Source organism: Mastigoproctus giganteus, chromosome 2 (assembly GCF_048544385.1).
Source record: "Mastigoproctus giganteus isolate SK-2022 chromosome 2, ASM4854438v1, whole genome shotgun sequence".
Classification (NCBI taxonomy): domain Eukaryota; kingdom Metazoa; phylum Arthropoda; class Arachnida; order Uropygi; family Thelyphonidae; genus Mastigoproctus; species Mastigoproctus giganteus.
In genome coordinates this window covers 235855449-235869252 of record NC_143576.1, presented here as the reverse complement: position 1 = coordinate 235869252, position 13804 = coordinate 235855449, and the positions used below count along the sequence as shown (strand labels likewise).

The 13804-nt window shown below is 37.7% G+C and overlaps 1 protein-coding gene across 1 annotated transcript in view; it reads left to right on the top strand.

Annotated features, from left to right (window-relative positions):
- Nucleotides 1-13804, top strand: part of LOC150090266 (protein NipSnap-like) — a 93678-nt gene that overhangs the window by 63201 nt on the left and 16673 nt on the right. The window contains exon 7 of the mRNA XM_090389789.1: nucleotides 2141-2229. Coding sequence (XP_090245915.1) covers nucleotides 2141-2229 — 89 coding nt within the window. The remainder of the gene's footprint in view (nucleotides 1-2140; nucleotides 2230-13804) is intronic.

The following is a 13804-nucleotide window of genomic DNA, read 5'->3' as shown; positions in this document are numbered from 1 at the left end:
GCCTTAGATGACAAGACACCTCTTCAATAAATGGGTATTCAAAGTGTTTTGTCCTTCAGTCAAAGGTTACCTAGAAAAAAAAAAAAAAAAAAAACTTCCTTTAAAGGCACTGTTAATTTTGGATAATGGTCCAGGTCATGATCCCCAACTTGCTCGATCTCTGGAGGAGCAATTTATCTTTATTACTGTCAAATTTCTCCCACCCAATATCACCCCTCTGCTTCAGCCGATGGATCAGCAAGCGATTGCCAACTTTAAAAAAAATTACACAAAGAAGATGCTTTGAAGAGACTTGAGGAGCAGAGCCATCACCTTAAAGGAATTCTGGAAGACCAGGTTTAACATCTTAGACTGTGTACAAATGATTGTCAGTTCTTAGAATGAAGTTTCAGCTCGGTGCCTCAATGCAGCTTGGAAGAACTTATGGCCTTCTGTCATCCATGATTTTGAAGGATTTGAAGCTGAAGGTGTTCTAGAGCAGGAAGTTATCACTCTTGGTGAGTCCTTGGCTCTAGAGATTGATGCAGCAGGTGTGGAGGAGTTAATTGTGGACTACGGAAGGGAGTTGACAACAGAGGAGCTCCAGGAATTAGAGCAGATGGGCGAGAACGACAGTGAAGATGAGGAACATGAGGAGGATGACTGTGTAGCAACAACTCAAGAAATTAAGGACATGTTTGCTGTGTGGGATGTTGTGAAGAGGACAGTAAGAAAAAAATCCAGATATTGAAACGACTGAATTGATGACCTACAAATTTGAAGATCAGGTGTTAAGTTATTTCAAGAATCTTCAGAGAAAGCACCAAAAGCAAACCACTTTGGACAGTTTTTATACCATAAGTAGCAAGAGGCAGCGATTGGAAAGAACACCAGATCCTGAAGGTTGTCCTGATATCTTGATGGTAAAAGATTCTCTTCCAGCTTCATCACCACACCACCATTCACACAGCTTTTCCAATGTAAGTTAAATGAAAATTACGATTTTTGTTTTTTTTAGTGTTTATAATTATCAATTATCATTTTAAACAACATTTTTTGGGGGGATTGTTAGTTATTGTTTGTTATTTTAGTTTTTAGGAGCATTAGCAACTAAGGCCATATTGCTCCGGTATATGCGGTGGTCATTCCCTGACCTTTCCGCATCCTCCGTATTTGGTGGTCACGGGCTCGAACCCCGGTCTAATCAAGAAGCGTGTGCTACGCACTGCTGCTCCTGCCCACCTGGCTACGGAGGCGCCTTTTTTGGGGGGAGGGAATAAGTAAAAATGTGTGGCACCATCAGCATTTTGTATCTTTTTTTAAAAATTTGTATCATGCTCTACTGTTTATTCCAGTGTATAAGACACACCATAATTTTAGAGCGAGTTATTTTTAGATAAAAGGTGCGTGGTATACACTAGAAAATAGGTATTCAGTATTCTGTATAAGACTAATACAATTTCTGTTGTAAAAATCACCTTTAACAGAGATAAATAGCTTAGTTATATAGCAAAAATTTCAACTTCCGAGGACTTGGAACGAATTATCAAAAAACATTATTGGGTTCACATTACGATATTTTTACGATACGATGGTGTCTCTGGAATGAATTAATATCGTAAAGCCGGGGTCCACTGTATTTATATATAAAAGCTCAAACATAAAAACAAGTTATTGGGGGAAGCGTCCCAGATTTTTAAAATTTTGCCTCGGGTTTTAATTGTGATTATTTTTTTGTTTATTTCCAATTTAATGGCTTTACCAGGGCTGGAACTAGTGTTTGTGGTTCCTGAGGCAAAACCTTGTAACAGCACCTAATTCATATTGTATCTTAATACACATATATATGCAGTAGTGCATCTAGTAATACCTATTTTAAGCAGCGCCTGTGGCAAGTGCCTCACTTGTGTGCCCTTAGCACCGGGTCTAGGCTTTATTTATAATATTGTAAAGTTCTGTCATTCTAATTCTTTTGATATAGAGATTAAAATTTAATTATTACCATTTAATTATTCTTGTTTAATTCTAATCTATATAAAATTGTTAATTTTATGTATATGGCTGGGTTTATAATTTTATAGTGCTGTGGTATTGTAAAATTTGAGATTCCTGTATTAATGTCTCTCCCATGTTTAACAGTTTCTTTTCATTCCTTTTGAAGGGCTCGTGGAATTCTGTACAGGAAAGACAGTGCTGTTGGTGGTTTCTTTTCACAAATTGGTCAACTGTATATGGTTCATCACATATGGGGTATGTTTGAACTTTAAGGGCCTCAGTTCGTTTAATAATTTTAATTTACTTTAATGTAATGATTACCTATGTGAAGCTACTGTCCATTTCATATCAAAGAAAATGCTTTTTTACAGTCAGTGATTTCTTTTATTTTTTTTAGCTTAATTACAGTTTAATCACAGTAACTCCTGTTCTGTGTATTGTGGAACACATTTAATCTTTATACTTAATGAAAGAAGAAAATTTTTCTTGTTTGCCAGAAGAAAAGGCAAGAGGAAGAACCCCATCAGCATTGAGCATGCTCAAACCATTCAAGGCCTTATACACTTCAGTCAGATCACCTCTCAGGTGCCTAGTCTCCAGACACTGTAATTTGCAAAAATTAAGCCTTTTTCTTCATAAAAGCAACCCTTTGTTCCATTCACCAATCTTGTTGCCCTTCTCTGTGCTCATTCCAGCAGCTCTACATCCTAAAACGAGGCCTCCAGACATGTATACAGTACTCAAGGTGTGGCCTGATCATTTCCTTATAATTTAGACTTAGACTCGATCAGAAAAAGTAAGTGGCTTGGTGGATTTTAGGTGAAAATGGACAATAATTGATATTATTGGAACCAAGACCATATATATTTGTGAAATGAATAAGGAAGTTTTTAGGAGGTATAGGTCTCATCACAGATAAGCTTGATCTATTAGTTTGACTATTCATGATTCATTCAGTAGCTAAAGTAAAAGTGTGAAATGTATTGTATCAATTAACAATTTTAGGACATACCATACAAACAGCTAGATATATTCAACTCCTTGACACAACATGACTTTGACTATGCCTCCTGCATACACACCACTCAGACTCCCTCCAGCCACAAGTTGGCAGAGTTGAGGCATCATGATTATAGATCAGCTGATCAAGGTGCCTCATAGAGAGTTACCAGCAGGTTTGGTGTGGCAAACTGTTTAGTGACCAGCTGTGAAAACTTATAGTATCTTCAAAATGTAAGGAATATTGTATTTTACCATGGTGTCCACCACGATCTCAAATTCCATTCTTTTCTATTCACGTATTTTTTACATGTTAATACTCTGGCATGGTCCCATCAGTCAGAATTTACAACCAATAATTCAACAATGTAACATTAATTGTATTTAGCAATCACACAGGCTCAACCCACAGTGAACTTGTTTAAATAAATAATTAAACAATTTTTATTCCCATCATAGTGAGTTGCCAGGGATTTAGAGTAAATGGATATATTCATAGAAAAAAATTGTTATTACTGCACTCTCTTGTTAACCACTTGGCTATGTCAATATCTGTTATGTTTTTTTTTTTTTCCTTTTCCCTTAGATCCTTATATAAGAATGATAGTTATATCAGTGATAGTACTGGAACATTCAACATTAGTTTTGCATTAGTTTGATATGATTGATGGTAGCACAGCAGCAATTAATTAAGAAATGGCAAAATTTAATGTACAATTAAAACAATGTGCAATGATAGGATTTTATTTGCTGAAGGGACAAGTCATTGCACACGACTCCTGTAAATTGCATGATTCATATATGTGAACAGTTGAAAAAAGTGTATGGTGATTCAAATGCAAGTACTGCCCACTGATAGCCAAAATATATCAATTAAGTGGAAACAGGAGAAGCAAACAATGGCAGATCCCAAACACACGTGTCTGCAACTCTCAGATTATCACAAAATTTGGGGGGGGGGGAGAGCAAGAGTGGGAGGAATACCTATTGGTGACTGCTGAAAGAAAATTGCTCAGAAAGACAGGGATTACATTGAAAAACAGCTGTTTCCATCAATGTTATGGCTACATACAGTGTAATTTTCACATGACTCATGTAAATTGCACAAATAGACATGAATTAAAAATTAGGGAATATTTGTATTAATAAAGCTAAATTGATGCAAGGAAGGCAGGCTTATCCATTAGCTTTAAAAAGAAAAAAGTTGCCTAGTTTCAATTCAGTATCTGTCAAATTTCCCTAAATTTAGCACTCTAGTTGTGTCCAGTTATTTCCTTATATTCAGTCTGCAACTGCCGTCATCACCATCATTAAAATCTGTTATCCTACAAGGTGCACCCGTGGCAGTGAAAATCAGCCCTGAATCATGAACCTTCCATTCACTATTTACTTCCATGTTATCCTATTTCCTATAGATTTTTAACCCTAGCTAGAGACCTCTTGATCTACCTCTGGGCCTGTTACCTATCACTTTTTCTTAAAATATCTGTTCGATGCTATTTTCTCTTCTGTCCTCTCTACATTTCCATACCATTGGTGACTCTATTGTCAGGGAAGCGGGGAACATGTTTGCAAAAAGGATAGGTGGAATAGGACCAGGGTATGTCTGCCAGGGGCAAAGGTTGGTGACGTTGTAGAGCGGATATCATCTTTTAAGGGCACAAAAGGTGATATAGTTGTACACGTTGGCACTAATGATATTAAGAGTAGGAGACCGGCGGAATTACTTAGCAAGTACAGGTCACTGTTGAAAAAAAGCCGTGAATTAGGGTTGAATTTGAAAGTGTCTGCAATTCTGCCCAGACACGATAGGAGGGAGAATATGATGAGAGCCTTGTCGATCAATTCAGCCCTGGAGGGATTGTGCAAGGCTCAAGGGGTAGAATTTTTTTCAGCCTGGACTGTACTTGTTAACAGGAGAGATTGCTTCTACAGGGATGGGATACACTTAAATAGAAAGGGTGCAAGAATTTTTGCTGATGCTGTCGAGGCAGAGTTAGGTGGGTCGGAAAACTGCTAGTTGGGGGGGGATACAAGGACTAATAGATTAAGAGTAGCCACTGGCAGAGGTGGAAGTGATTCTTGCGCTGCTTCTATTGAAATGAGCAGAAGCCTGAAAAACAAGATGCAGGATATTTCAGAGACTGCTGGGAGTCATTGCGGTACAAGTAAACACATGGGTTGTGTTAGGGTAGCCAAGAATAGAAACAGGTGCATGTATACCTGCGTGTACACCAATGCTAGGAGTTTGGTAAATAAATTTGATGAATTTGAGGTATTGCTCAAAACATCAAAGGCAGATATTGTTGAGATATCAGAGACGTGTCACACAGATATAAGGAATGCGGAACTGGAATTTGGGGAATACAATGTGTATAGAAAGGATAGACAGGACAGGAGGGGAGGAGGGGTTATGCTATTAGTTAAGAAACACATAAAGTCCAAGGAAGTGAAGCCAGTCGACATCGATAGACAGGGCAGTGTCGAGTCAGTTTGGTGTGACATAAGCATAGGGAAATCAAAATTGAGAGTAGGAGTGTGCTATAGGCCTAATGACTCTGATGAGTATAATAAGATATTGTACAGGGAAATAGAGTGGGCCAGTAAATCAGAGAGTCTTATAATGGGGGATTTTAATTTCCCAGATATTGACTGGAATTTGTGGGTTGGTCACTCGCACACTAGCAAGGCTTTTGTGGATTTATTGGATGATTGTTTTCTACATCAGCATGTTCGTGAGGCAACAAGAGGGAGCAATACTCTTGATCTGATTATCAGTAGTGATTTTTCATGCATTAAGAATCTGCAGATAAATGAACCACTAGGTGGCAGTGATCACAGTGTGTTGAAGTGGGATTTACTCAAGGAGGTAACTACCATCAGAAGTAAAGGGAAGGGTTTTTGTTTTCGTAAAGGCGACTATGATGGTCTGAGACAGTATTTAAATTCTATACAGTGGGACCAACTGATGATGTTACCAACAGCAAACTCAAAATGGGAAACATTCAAGGAACTAATCTTGGAGGCTACCAGGCTTTACATACCAACTAAGAAATATTGTTCAAGGTTTAGGCCTAAATGGTTGTCAGATGAACTAATGAGACATGTGGCAGAGAAGAAAAGTGCATGGGATACATACAAATTAATGGGTGACATGGAAGCCTATGATAGATATAAGTTGGTCTGTAACCAAGTCACAAAGGAGATTAGGCAGGCAAAGGCAGACTACGAAAAATCCTTGGCAAAGGATGCAAAGAAAAACAGAAAAGAGTTCTTTACCTATTTAAACTCAAGAAGGAAAGGGATGAATCAGATTGGTCCACTGGATATTAATGGTTCAACAGTTGAGGATCCTGCTCAGGTGGCTAACAATCTAAACAAGTATTTTGCATCTACATTCACACATGAGGAGTTATTCAGGAAGGAGAATGATGTAGGTAAAGTAAATATTGGCAGTGAGCTGGATGATTTTGTAATAACTGAGAGGAAAGTGGAGGAGAGATTGTTGAGAATAAACATAAAAAAGGCACCTGGGGTGGATGGGATCTATCCAGTTATATTAAAGGAGGCAGCAAAGGAAGTAAGCAAACCCCTAGCCATAATTATGAGAGCTTCTTTGGACTCAGGGGAGGTACCCATAGACTGGAGATGTGCAAATGTAACCCCAATTCACAAAGGAGGATCAAAGGCTGACAAAGTAATTATAGACCTGTTAGTTTAACTTCTGTTCCAGGTAAATTAATGGAGGCACTGGTTAAAGAAGAACTGCAGGATCATCTAGACAAGAATTCAGTTATAGCTCAGATGCAGCATGGTTTTGTTAAGGGCAAGTATTGCCTGACCAATTTGATTGGATACTATGATGTAGTCACAAAAGAACTGGATGCAGGGAATAACTTTGATATTATATATTTGGATCTTAGAAAGGCTTTTGATACTGTTGCACATGGAAGACTGCTGCACAAACTGGAGCAGTGTGGCATTGGAGGCAAATTGCTGCTATGGATAAGGGGATGGTTGAGTGGCAGAAGACAGAGAGTGGTAATCAATGGACACTGCTCAACATGGACTAATGTTATTAGTGGAGTTCCTCAGGGTTCAGTGTTGGGTCCGTTGTTGTTTTCGGTGTTTATGAATGATATTGATGATGGGATATCAAGTTTAATGTCCATGTTTGCAGATGATACAAAGGTTGGCAGGGTTGTTAAGGACACCACTGACGCTATGCTGCTGCAACAGGATCTGGAAAGGTTGAACAGATGGGCTGAGAGGTGGCAAATGAAGTTTAACATTGACAAATGTAAAGTACTACATATGGGAAACAGTAACCCCAGAGCAACGTATCAACTCTGCGGTACTACACTGACAGTGGTGGAGAATGAAAAGGACCTGGGGGTAATTGTGCAGGCAGATATGAAGTTCTCTGAGCAGTGCAGACGAGCTGCAAGAGTAGCTCATGGTGTCTTGTTAATGATATACAGGAATTTTTCTAGCAGGGATAAGGAGGTGATTATTCCCTTGTATAAGGCAATGGTTAGGCCACATCTTGAGTACTGTATACAGGTCTGGAGACCTCATTTCAAGAAGGATGTAGAGCTGCTGGAACGGGTACAGAGAAGGGCAACAAGATTAGTGAATGGAACAAAGGGTTGCTCTTACGAAGAAAGGCTTAAGTTTTGTAAATTACAGAGTCTGGAGACTAGGCACTGGCGAGGTGATCTGATAGAGGTATATAAGGCTTTGAATGGTTTGAGCATGCTCAATGCCAATGGGATTCTTCATCTTGCTCAGAATAATCAGCTCAGAGGGCATAAATTCAAATTGAGGAAGGACGGATGTCGGATAGATGTGCGGAAATTTGCCTTTGGCCAGCGGGTGGTTGGTTGGTGGAACCGACTTCCATCACTTGTTGTTGAAGTTTATAGCCTAAACAAATTTAAGGCTCAACTGGACAGGTATTTCGAGCGAACGGAGGGGTGAAATGGGAGTGGTGTGTTTTTTTTTTTTTTTGGCTGATGCTGAATAAGCTTGCTTTCTTGCATCATATGCCTCTACTAATGCTAATGCTAAATTTGCCTCACTTACTTTTGATTGGTAAGTGAGTCATCTCCTTATATCAGTACCCTTTAGCATGTCCCACAAGTTGCACTACTCATCTTAGGACCTTTTCAAGGTGCTTCATGTGTTACAAAGGGTACTAGGAAAGTTTTGCAATACAGTTTTGTTTATTTAATTTTTTCAAAGTAATTTCCTCTACATTCAATACACCTCTCCATCCTCCGAAACCAATCTTTAAACCAGTTCTGCCAAGTTTCACTAGGGAGTAAAGCACACTCGTTGTCCCCAAGCTCGTAGAAGGTCCTCATCACTGGAAAACCACCTCCCTTTTAGCTTCATTTTCACATGCGGGAACAGTGCAAAGTCGCAGGGAGCAAGGTCTGGACTGTAGGGAGGGTGCTCGAGAAGTTTCAGTCCTGTCGTGGTCAAATATTTGGTGCAGGCTTTGGCGCAGTGAGCTGGAACATTATCGTGATGGAGGTACCAGGTGTCCATTCTTGACTTTGGCCGCAGGTTCCTCATAGATCCAATGACTTTAGGCAGGCATTGTTCAGTATACCACTTAGCTATGACTGTCTTCTGCGTGTCCAAAACGACATGGTCCACAATTCCACTCGATTTGAAAAATACAGCTATCATTTTCTTCTTTACAGATCGGGATTTTCTGACAATTACGGGTGTGTCGTCATCATCAAAGACCCAAACTTTGTTTTGAGCCTTGGTCGGCAGATCGTAATAGTACAGCCAAGTCTCGTCACCTGTCACGATGTTGTTCACATACCGAGATTGTCCCTTATCAAACTTTTTTAACATCTCCCGGCACCAAGTCACACGTCGTGTCATCTGCTCTTCAGTCAGTTGATGCGGCACCCAGAGAGAACAAAGTTTCTTCACGTGCAAATGATCTTGCAGAATCGAACGAATTGCTGGTGCATTTAGGCCCAAAGTATCCTCTATCTGTTGGTAGGTCACTCGCCTGTTTTCGTCAATCATTTTCCTCACAGCAGTAACGTTTTCCTCCGTAACTGACGTTCGTGGCCTTCCCGGCCTCTCAGAATCCTCCAGAGTGAAATTTCCCCTTTGGAATTCTCTATACCACCTGAATATCGTTGTACGATGTAGACAATCATCATCTAGTGCAAGAGTCATTTCTTCTAAGCACTGGTCTATGGTTAAACCCCGCACGAAATTATACCGCAAAACTGTCCTTATCTCATTTTGTGACCACGATGCCATCGCAAGCACTTTACACTCTCACTACTAATGAATAACTGAGCCCATCGACTTGGCGCGGGGGCTACTGTGCACGTATGAACATGTCTCAACATGCAGCAACAAGCAGCTTCCTGTGATTCATTGTTGCGTCATATTGCAAAACTTTCCTAGTACCCTTTGTACTTTAGGCATGACCACCACTTGTACTTGATGTGGCAGTAGTATACTCAAGCCTAAAAGTATGTTCACATTTAAATATTGATGTGAAAAATTTATTTAGATCATTAGTTGTCCTATATAAATTTTTTATGTCAATGAGGTATGGTCATCAGTGATGTTACTAATGCTTAGGGCTCACAATACTGGTCAAAATCTTAATACTGGTATTTTGGTATTTTTAATTTATGAAACCGAGATACCAGTATTCCAAAAAAAAACATTTTTTGCAATAAATTTTGATGACAATTAGGTGCAATAAAGTAAGGAAAAAAACAAGTAATTTCTTGAATTCACGTTTAAATCAAATATTTATTACAATAATAAATATTCTAGCAAAAAATAAGTATCCACACTACTTGTCCGCATAAAGTGAGCTCTTAAGAAACTCAATAGTGTTATGGTTTAAACTGGATCTAATTTTGGTACATATTTAATTAACGGCAGAAAACGTCCTTTTGGATTCTGTGCTGGTTGGTGCTTTTTACTGAGATAGTCGTAGAAAAGTTGCAGTTTACCCCCCCCCCCCTTATTCCCTCTTCTTCGAAAAATCTTATTTCCTTTTTATCAAAAATAAAAAATATTTCCTTTTTGACTTTTTATGGCACTATATCCATATTAACGAAAGAGACTGACGGTTAAGCTTGGTGAGGAAACCAAATCTAAGTTGTGGGGGAATTATTTATTAATTTTTATTTCCCTGTATCTTAGTATTGCCGTAAGTGGCCATTGTTATGATTTTCGTACAGCAGTTCCCCACAAGCTACCTGACTGCGTTAAAAAATGAGAATTTCCAGGAGCTGAGGGATATTCCCCCTCCCACATACACGAGTATATATATTATATGTGAGCTGTCAGTTTCTCAAGAGCAAATATAAAACAAAAGTCATTTATCATACAAAACTACTTACAATACATAACTGGTAGTCATTTACATCTAATCTATTCATTTTTGTCATTTAATATGTTAATACATGCTATCATTTCCATAAAATTTATCTCAATTAACAATCTCAACTCTCTCTACAGCTTCAAATGCTAAACTAATTCAATCTTAATCACATCCTCATATTTCTCTTAATCAGCAATATCATTTCTCTTCACAGCAGCAATCCATAAGTCACTAACTTAATGCTAACAATTCCACATAATCTCTTTTAATTTGGCAATATCAATTTTGTTTACAACTTCAACCAATAAACCAACTCAGTACTGAACATCTCCTTATTTCTCGTGTTTCTTCAACTTCAACCTTACTCTAAAATAATCTCCCACTTTATCTAAGTACCATTTCCAAAACAACACAGTTCAGAGGACTTACCTTCCTTCTCTTTCATGGTGGGATTTCTTTGTGTGGTTCATTCCATGGAGTACAGTGACGTCTCTCTCTCTCTCTTTTTTCAGTTGAACTCTGCATCTCTTCTGTATAGCTCTTCCAGTACTGTCTTATTTTGGGATTTCAAGAACAGTTCTCTGTTAATACTGAAGGAAATTACCACAGCAGTAGTAGAAGCCAGGGCACTGTCTGACTGGCTTGTTATTCAACTTCCAGATTAACTTCTAGTACAGGAACATGCCCGGCAGAACCCTTCACTATATAGCTGGACACCCCCAGAACTGGACCCGAATTGAACCCAGAACTACCACTGGAAGTCTGCAACCCCTTCGAACAACAACCACAAACCCCTCTTTTGGTGCGAGCACCTTATTTATTTCCTTCTCATTTATTTATGTATTGAATTGATTGCAAGTTACAATCATCCCTTGTACTACTTTTTTATACACAAGCTTATGTGCAAACCCCAGCAGGGTTTTCACGCATTTACCTATCTAATTTAAACCTGAGCCAATCACAGTGTTATTCTTTAAACTCGTTCTTCTTCTTTTCATGGAAAAAACAAAATATTTTTCCCACACAACGAAATGCTTTCACCTTTTACCTCAAGATCACCTGTTCACAATACTTCTGAACTGCTCCATACTGACACCCTTTCCCAAAATGCACTAAGTGTCGCATCCTCAAGTAGCGGTGTAATAGAGGGATTAAACTATTGTTTAATCCGCACCTGCCATACCATTGTTCACCATATTCCTTAATTGCATTACCAGGCCTACTGCCACTAATGGAAATATTTCCGTAATGATGTTTTCGTTATTCCTTAAATGCTTTACTTCCACACACACACTATACTTACTAAGAGAAGTATATTTGTAAGATTTTGTCTTAGTTTCATGATGTTTTCAGGTTTCTGTTGCATTTGTATTGTGCATAACAATCCCTCATTTGCAAATTCAGCAGTATTAATGTTGCCGACTTTATGTGAATAAATCATAAACAATTGTTTTTTAAATTAGTACTGAAAAACTGGTGTTTTTGTATCAATACCAGGATTTGAATACCGGAAAAAATTACTGTGATCCTGGAATCTCAGTATTGTAAGCCCTAGTAATGCTATACTCTATAAGACCAATATAGTTTAGTTCCCTCCTTCTAATGATTCCGTATGCAAATAAACTCTTTATTATTGCAGCTTTATCCTCCTTGCTAAAATCTTTTCTAAGTTTTCTTTAGAATGTCTTACTGAGTAACTTTATTACAGATTATTCCATATTTGTCATAGTGTTCAGCAGTGGCAGATCTAGAAAAAAATGACAGGAGGGGCACCATTTGTGACAGGGGGGCACAAAATAATGCACAGAACAAAACAAATAACACTCAAAGATAAAGTGACTGGTGGACACGTGCACACAGCTAAAGTCTGAATTACTTTGAAGTAAACATTACGCACGACCAAACTGCGTGACATCTGGAACTGGAATGGCAATCACATAAGCATCAGTGTTGCCAACTGTAGTCAGTTGAAAATAGCTGAGCCACAATGCAAAAATAGATAAAATCCTATGTTAACAAGAAAAAATTTTTTTTAGCTAAAGGGAAATTAAACTATTGGTATATATTCTCCAAAAAACGAGAGGGGGGCACATGCCCTGGTGCCCCTACCCTGAATCTGCCACTGGTGTTCAGTGTCTCTAGATATTTATATTCATCCCATGCAATTTTCTGTTACTAACTTCATCAATTTGATGGCCATCGGGCATTGCAAACCTTAAAAAAATTTATTAACATTAGAACATTAAAAAAATTTATAAACAACTGAACTTTTTTTATGGGCACAAGGATACCCATTGTTTTTATGAACAAGGCTGTAGAACACACAAATCATTCTCTTATGCAACATTGCCAATATAATTCTTGTTCTTAATATCTAATGCACTCTGGATTTTAAATAAACATTTATTTAACTTTTAGATAAATATACATAATTATAAATTTACATCTCTCTCTCTCTCTCTCTCTCTCTCTCTCTCTCTCTCTCTCACACACACACACACACACACACACACATTATTGCTTGCCTCGGTTGTTAAAGCAAAAAAAATAAAAAAAACAATTTCTAGGTGCATTAGCATATAAGGATAATACGCCTATTATCTTCATCATCCTACCCATCCATCCTTCCACTTGTAATAATTTGGCTCCTAGTAGATGGATTTTCATAAAATTTTATATTTTGTTCTTTTTTAAAAAGATTTTCAAGCCATCCCAAATTTCATTAAAATTGGGACAACAAAAATCTGGCAGTTATTTCTTTGTCTGTCTGCATATAATAACTGAACTCCCAGTGGATAGATTTTCATGACTTTTATTTCACTGTTTTAGAATGATTTGCCAAGCCTTCCCAAATTTCATTAAAATTGGACCAATCCAGCAATTATTATCTCTCCTTTTCATACATATCACATAGCCTATTCATATAATGTATAAATTTAGTTGAAGCACTGCATATTATGTTTGTTGCTATGTGCTAGTTTGAGGAATGAATGGCAATATGGCACATACACATAAATGAAATTTTCTTGGTTTGCACATAAAAGTCATTGCTTTTTTTTTTTTTTTTTTGTTTTTTTTTTTGTTATAAATCATGAATTATTTCCTAATGCACCTGAAATATAATTCATTGCTTATGTTAATAAATTGTACTTCATGGCCAATTGAAGGCAAAGTTCTTTCTGAAGAAAAGTTATTTTTTCTTTCTTTTTGGATCAGATAAATCTCACAGAGAGACTTCTGTATCATGCCATAATTGAGTAAAAGCATGGATCTTCTAATTGGACAAGTCTCTGGTTTTTCTGGACTTTAATCCTTCACTAAATACTTTTGCACACAAACTCACACAAAAAAAAAATATATATTGTAACACCATAACTAAGGAAAATATTTATCACCACAAACCATGTAGAGTTCACTTCATTCTACCGTTAAATTTCTGTAGTGTTCTCA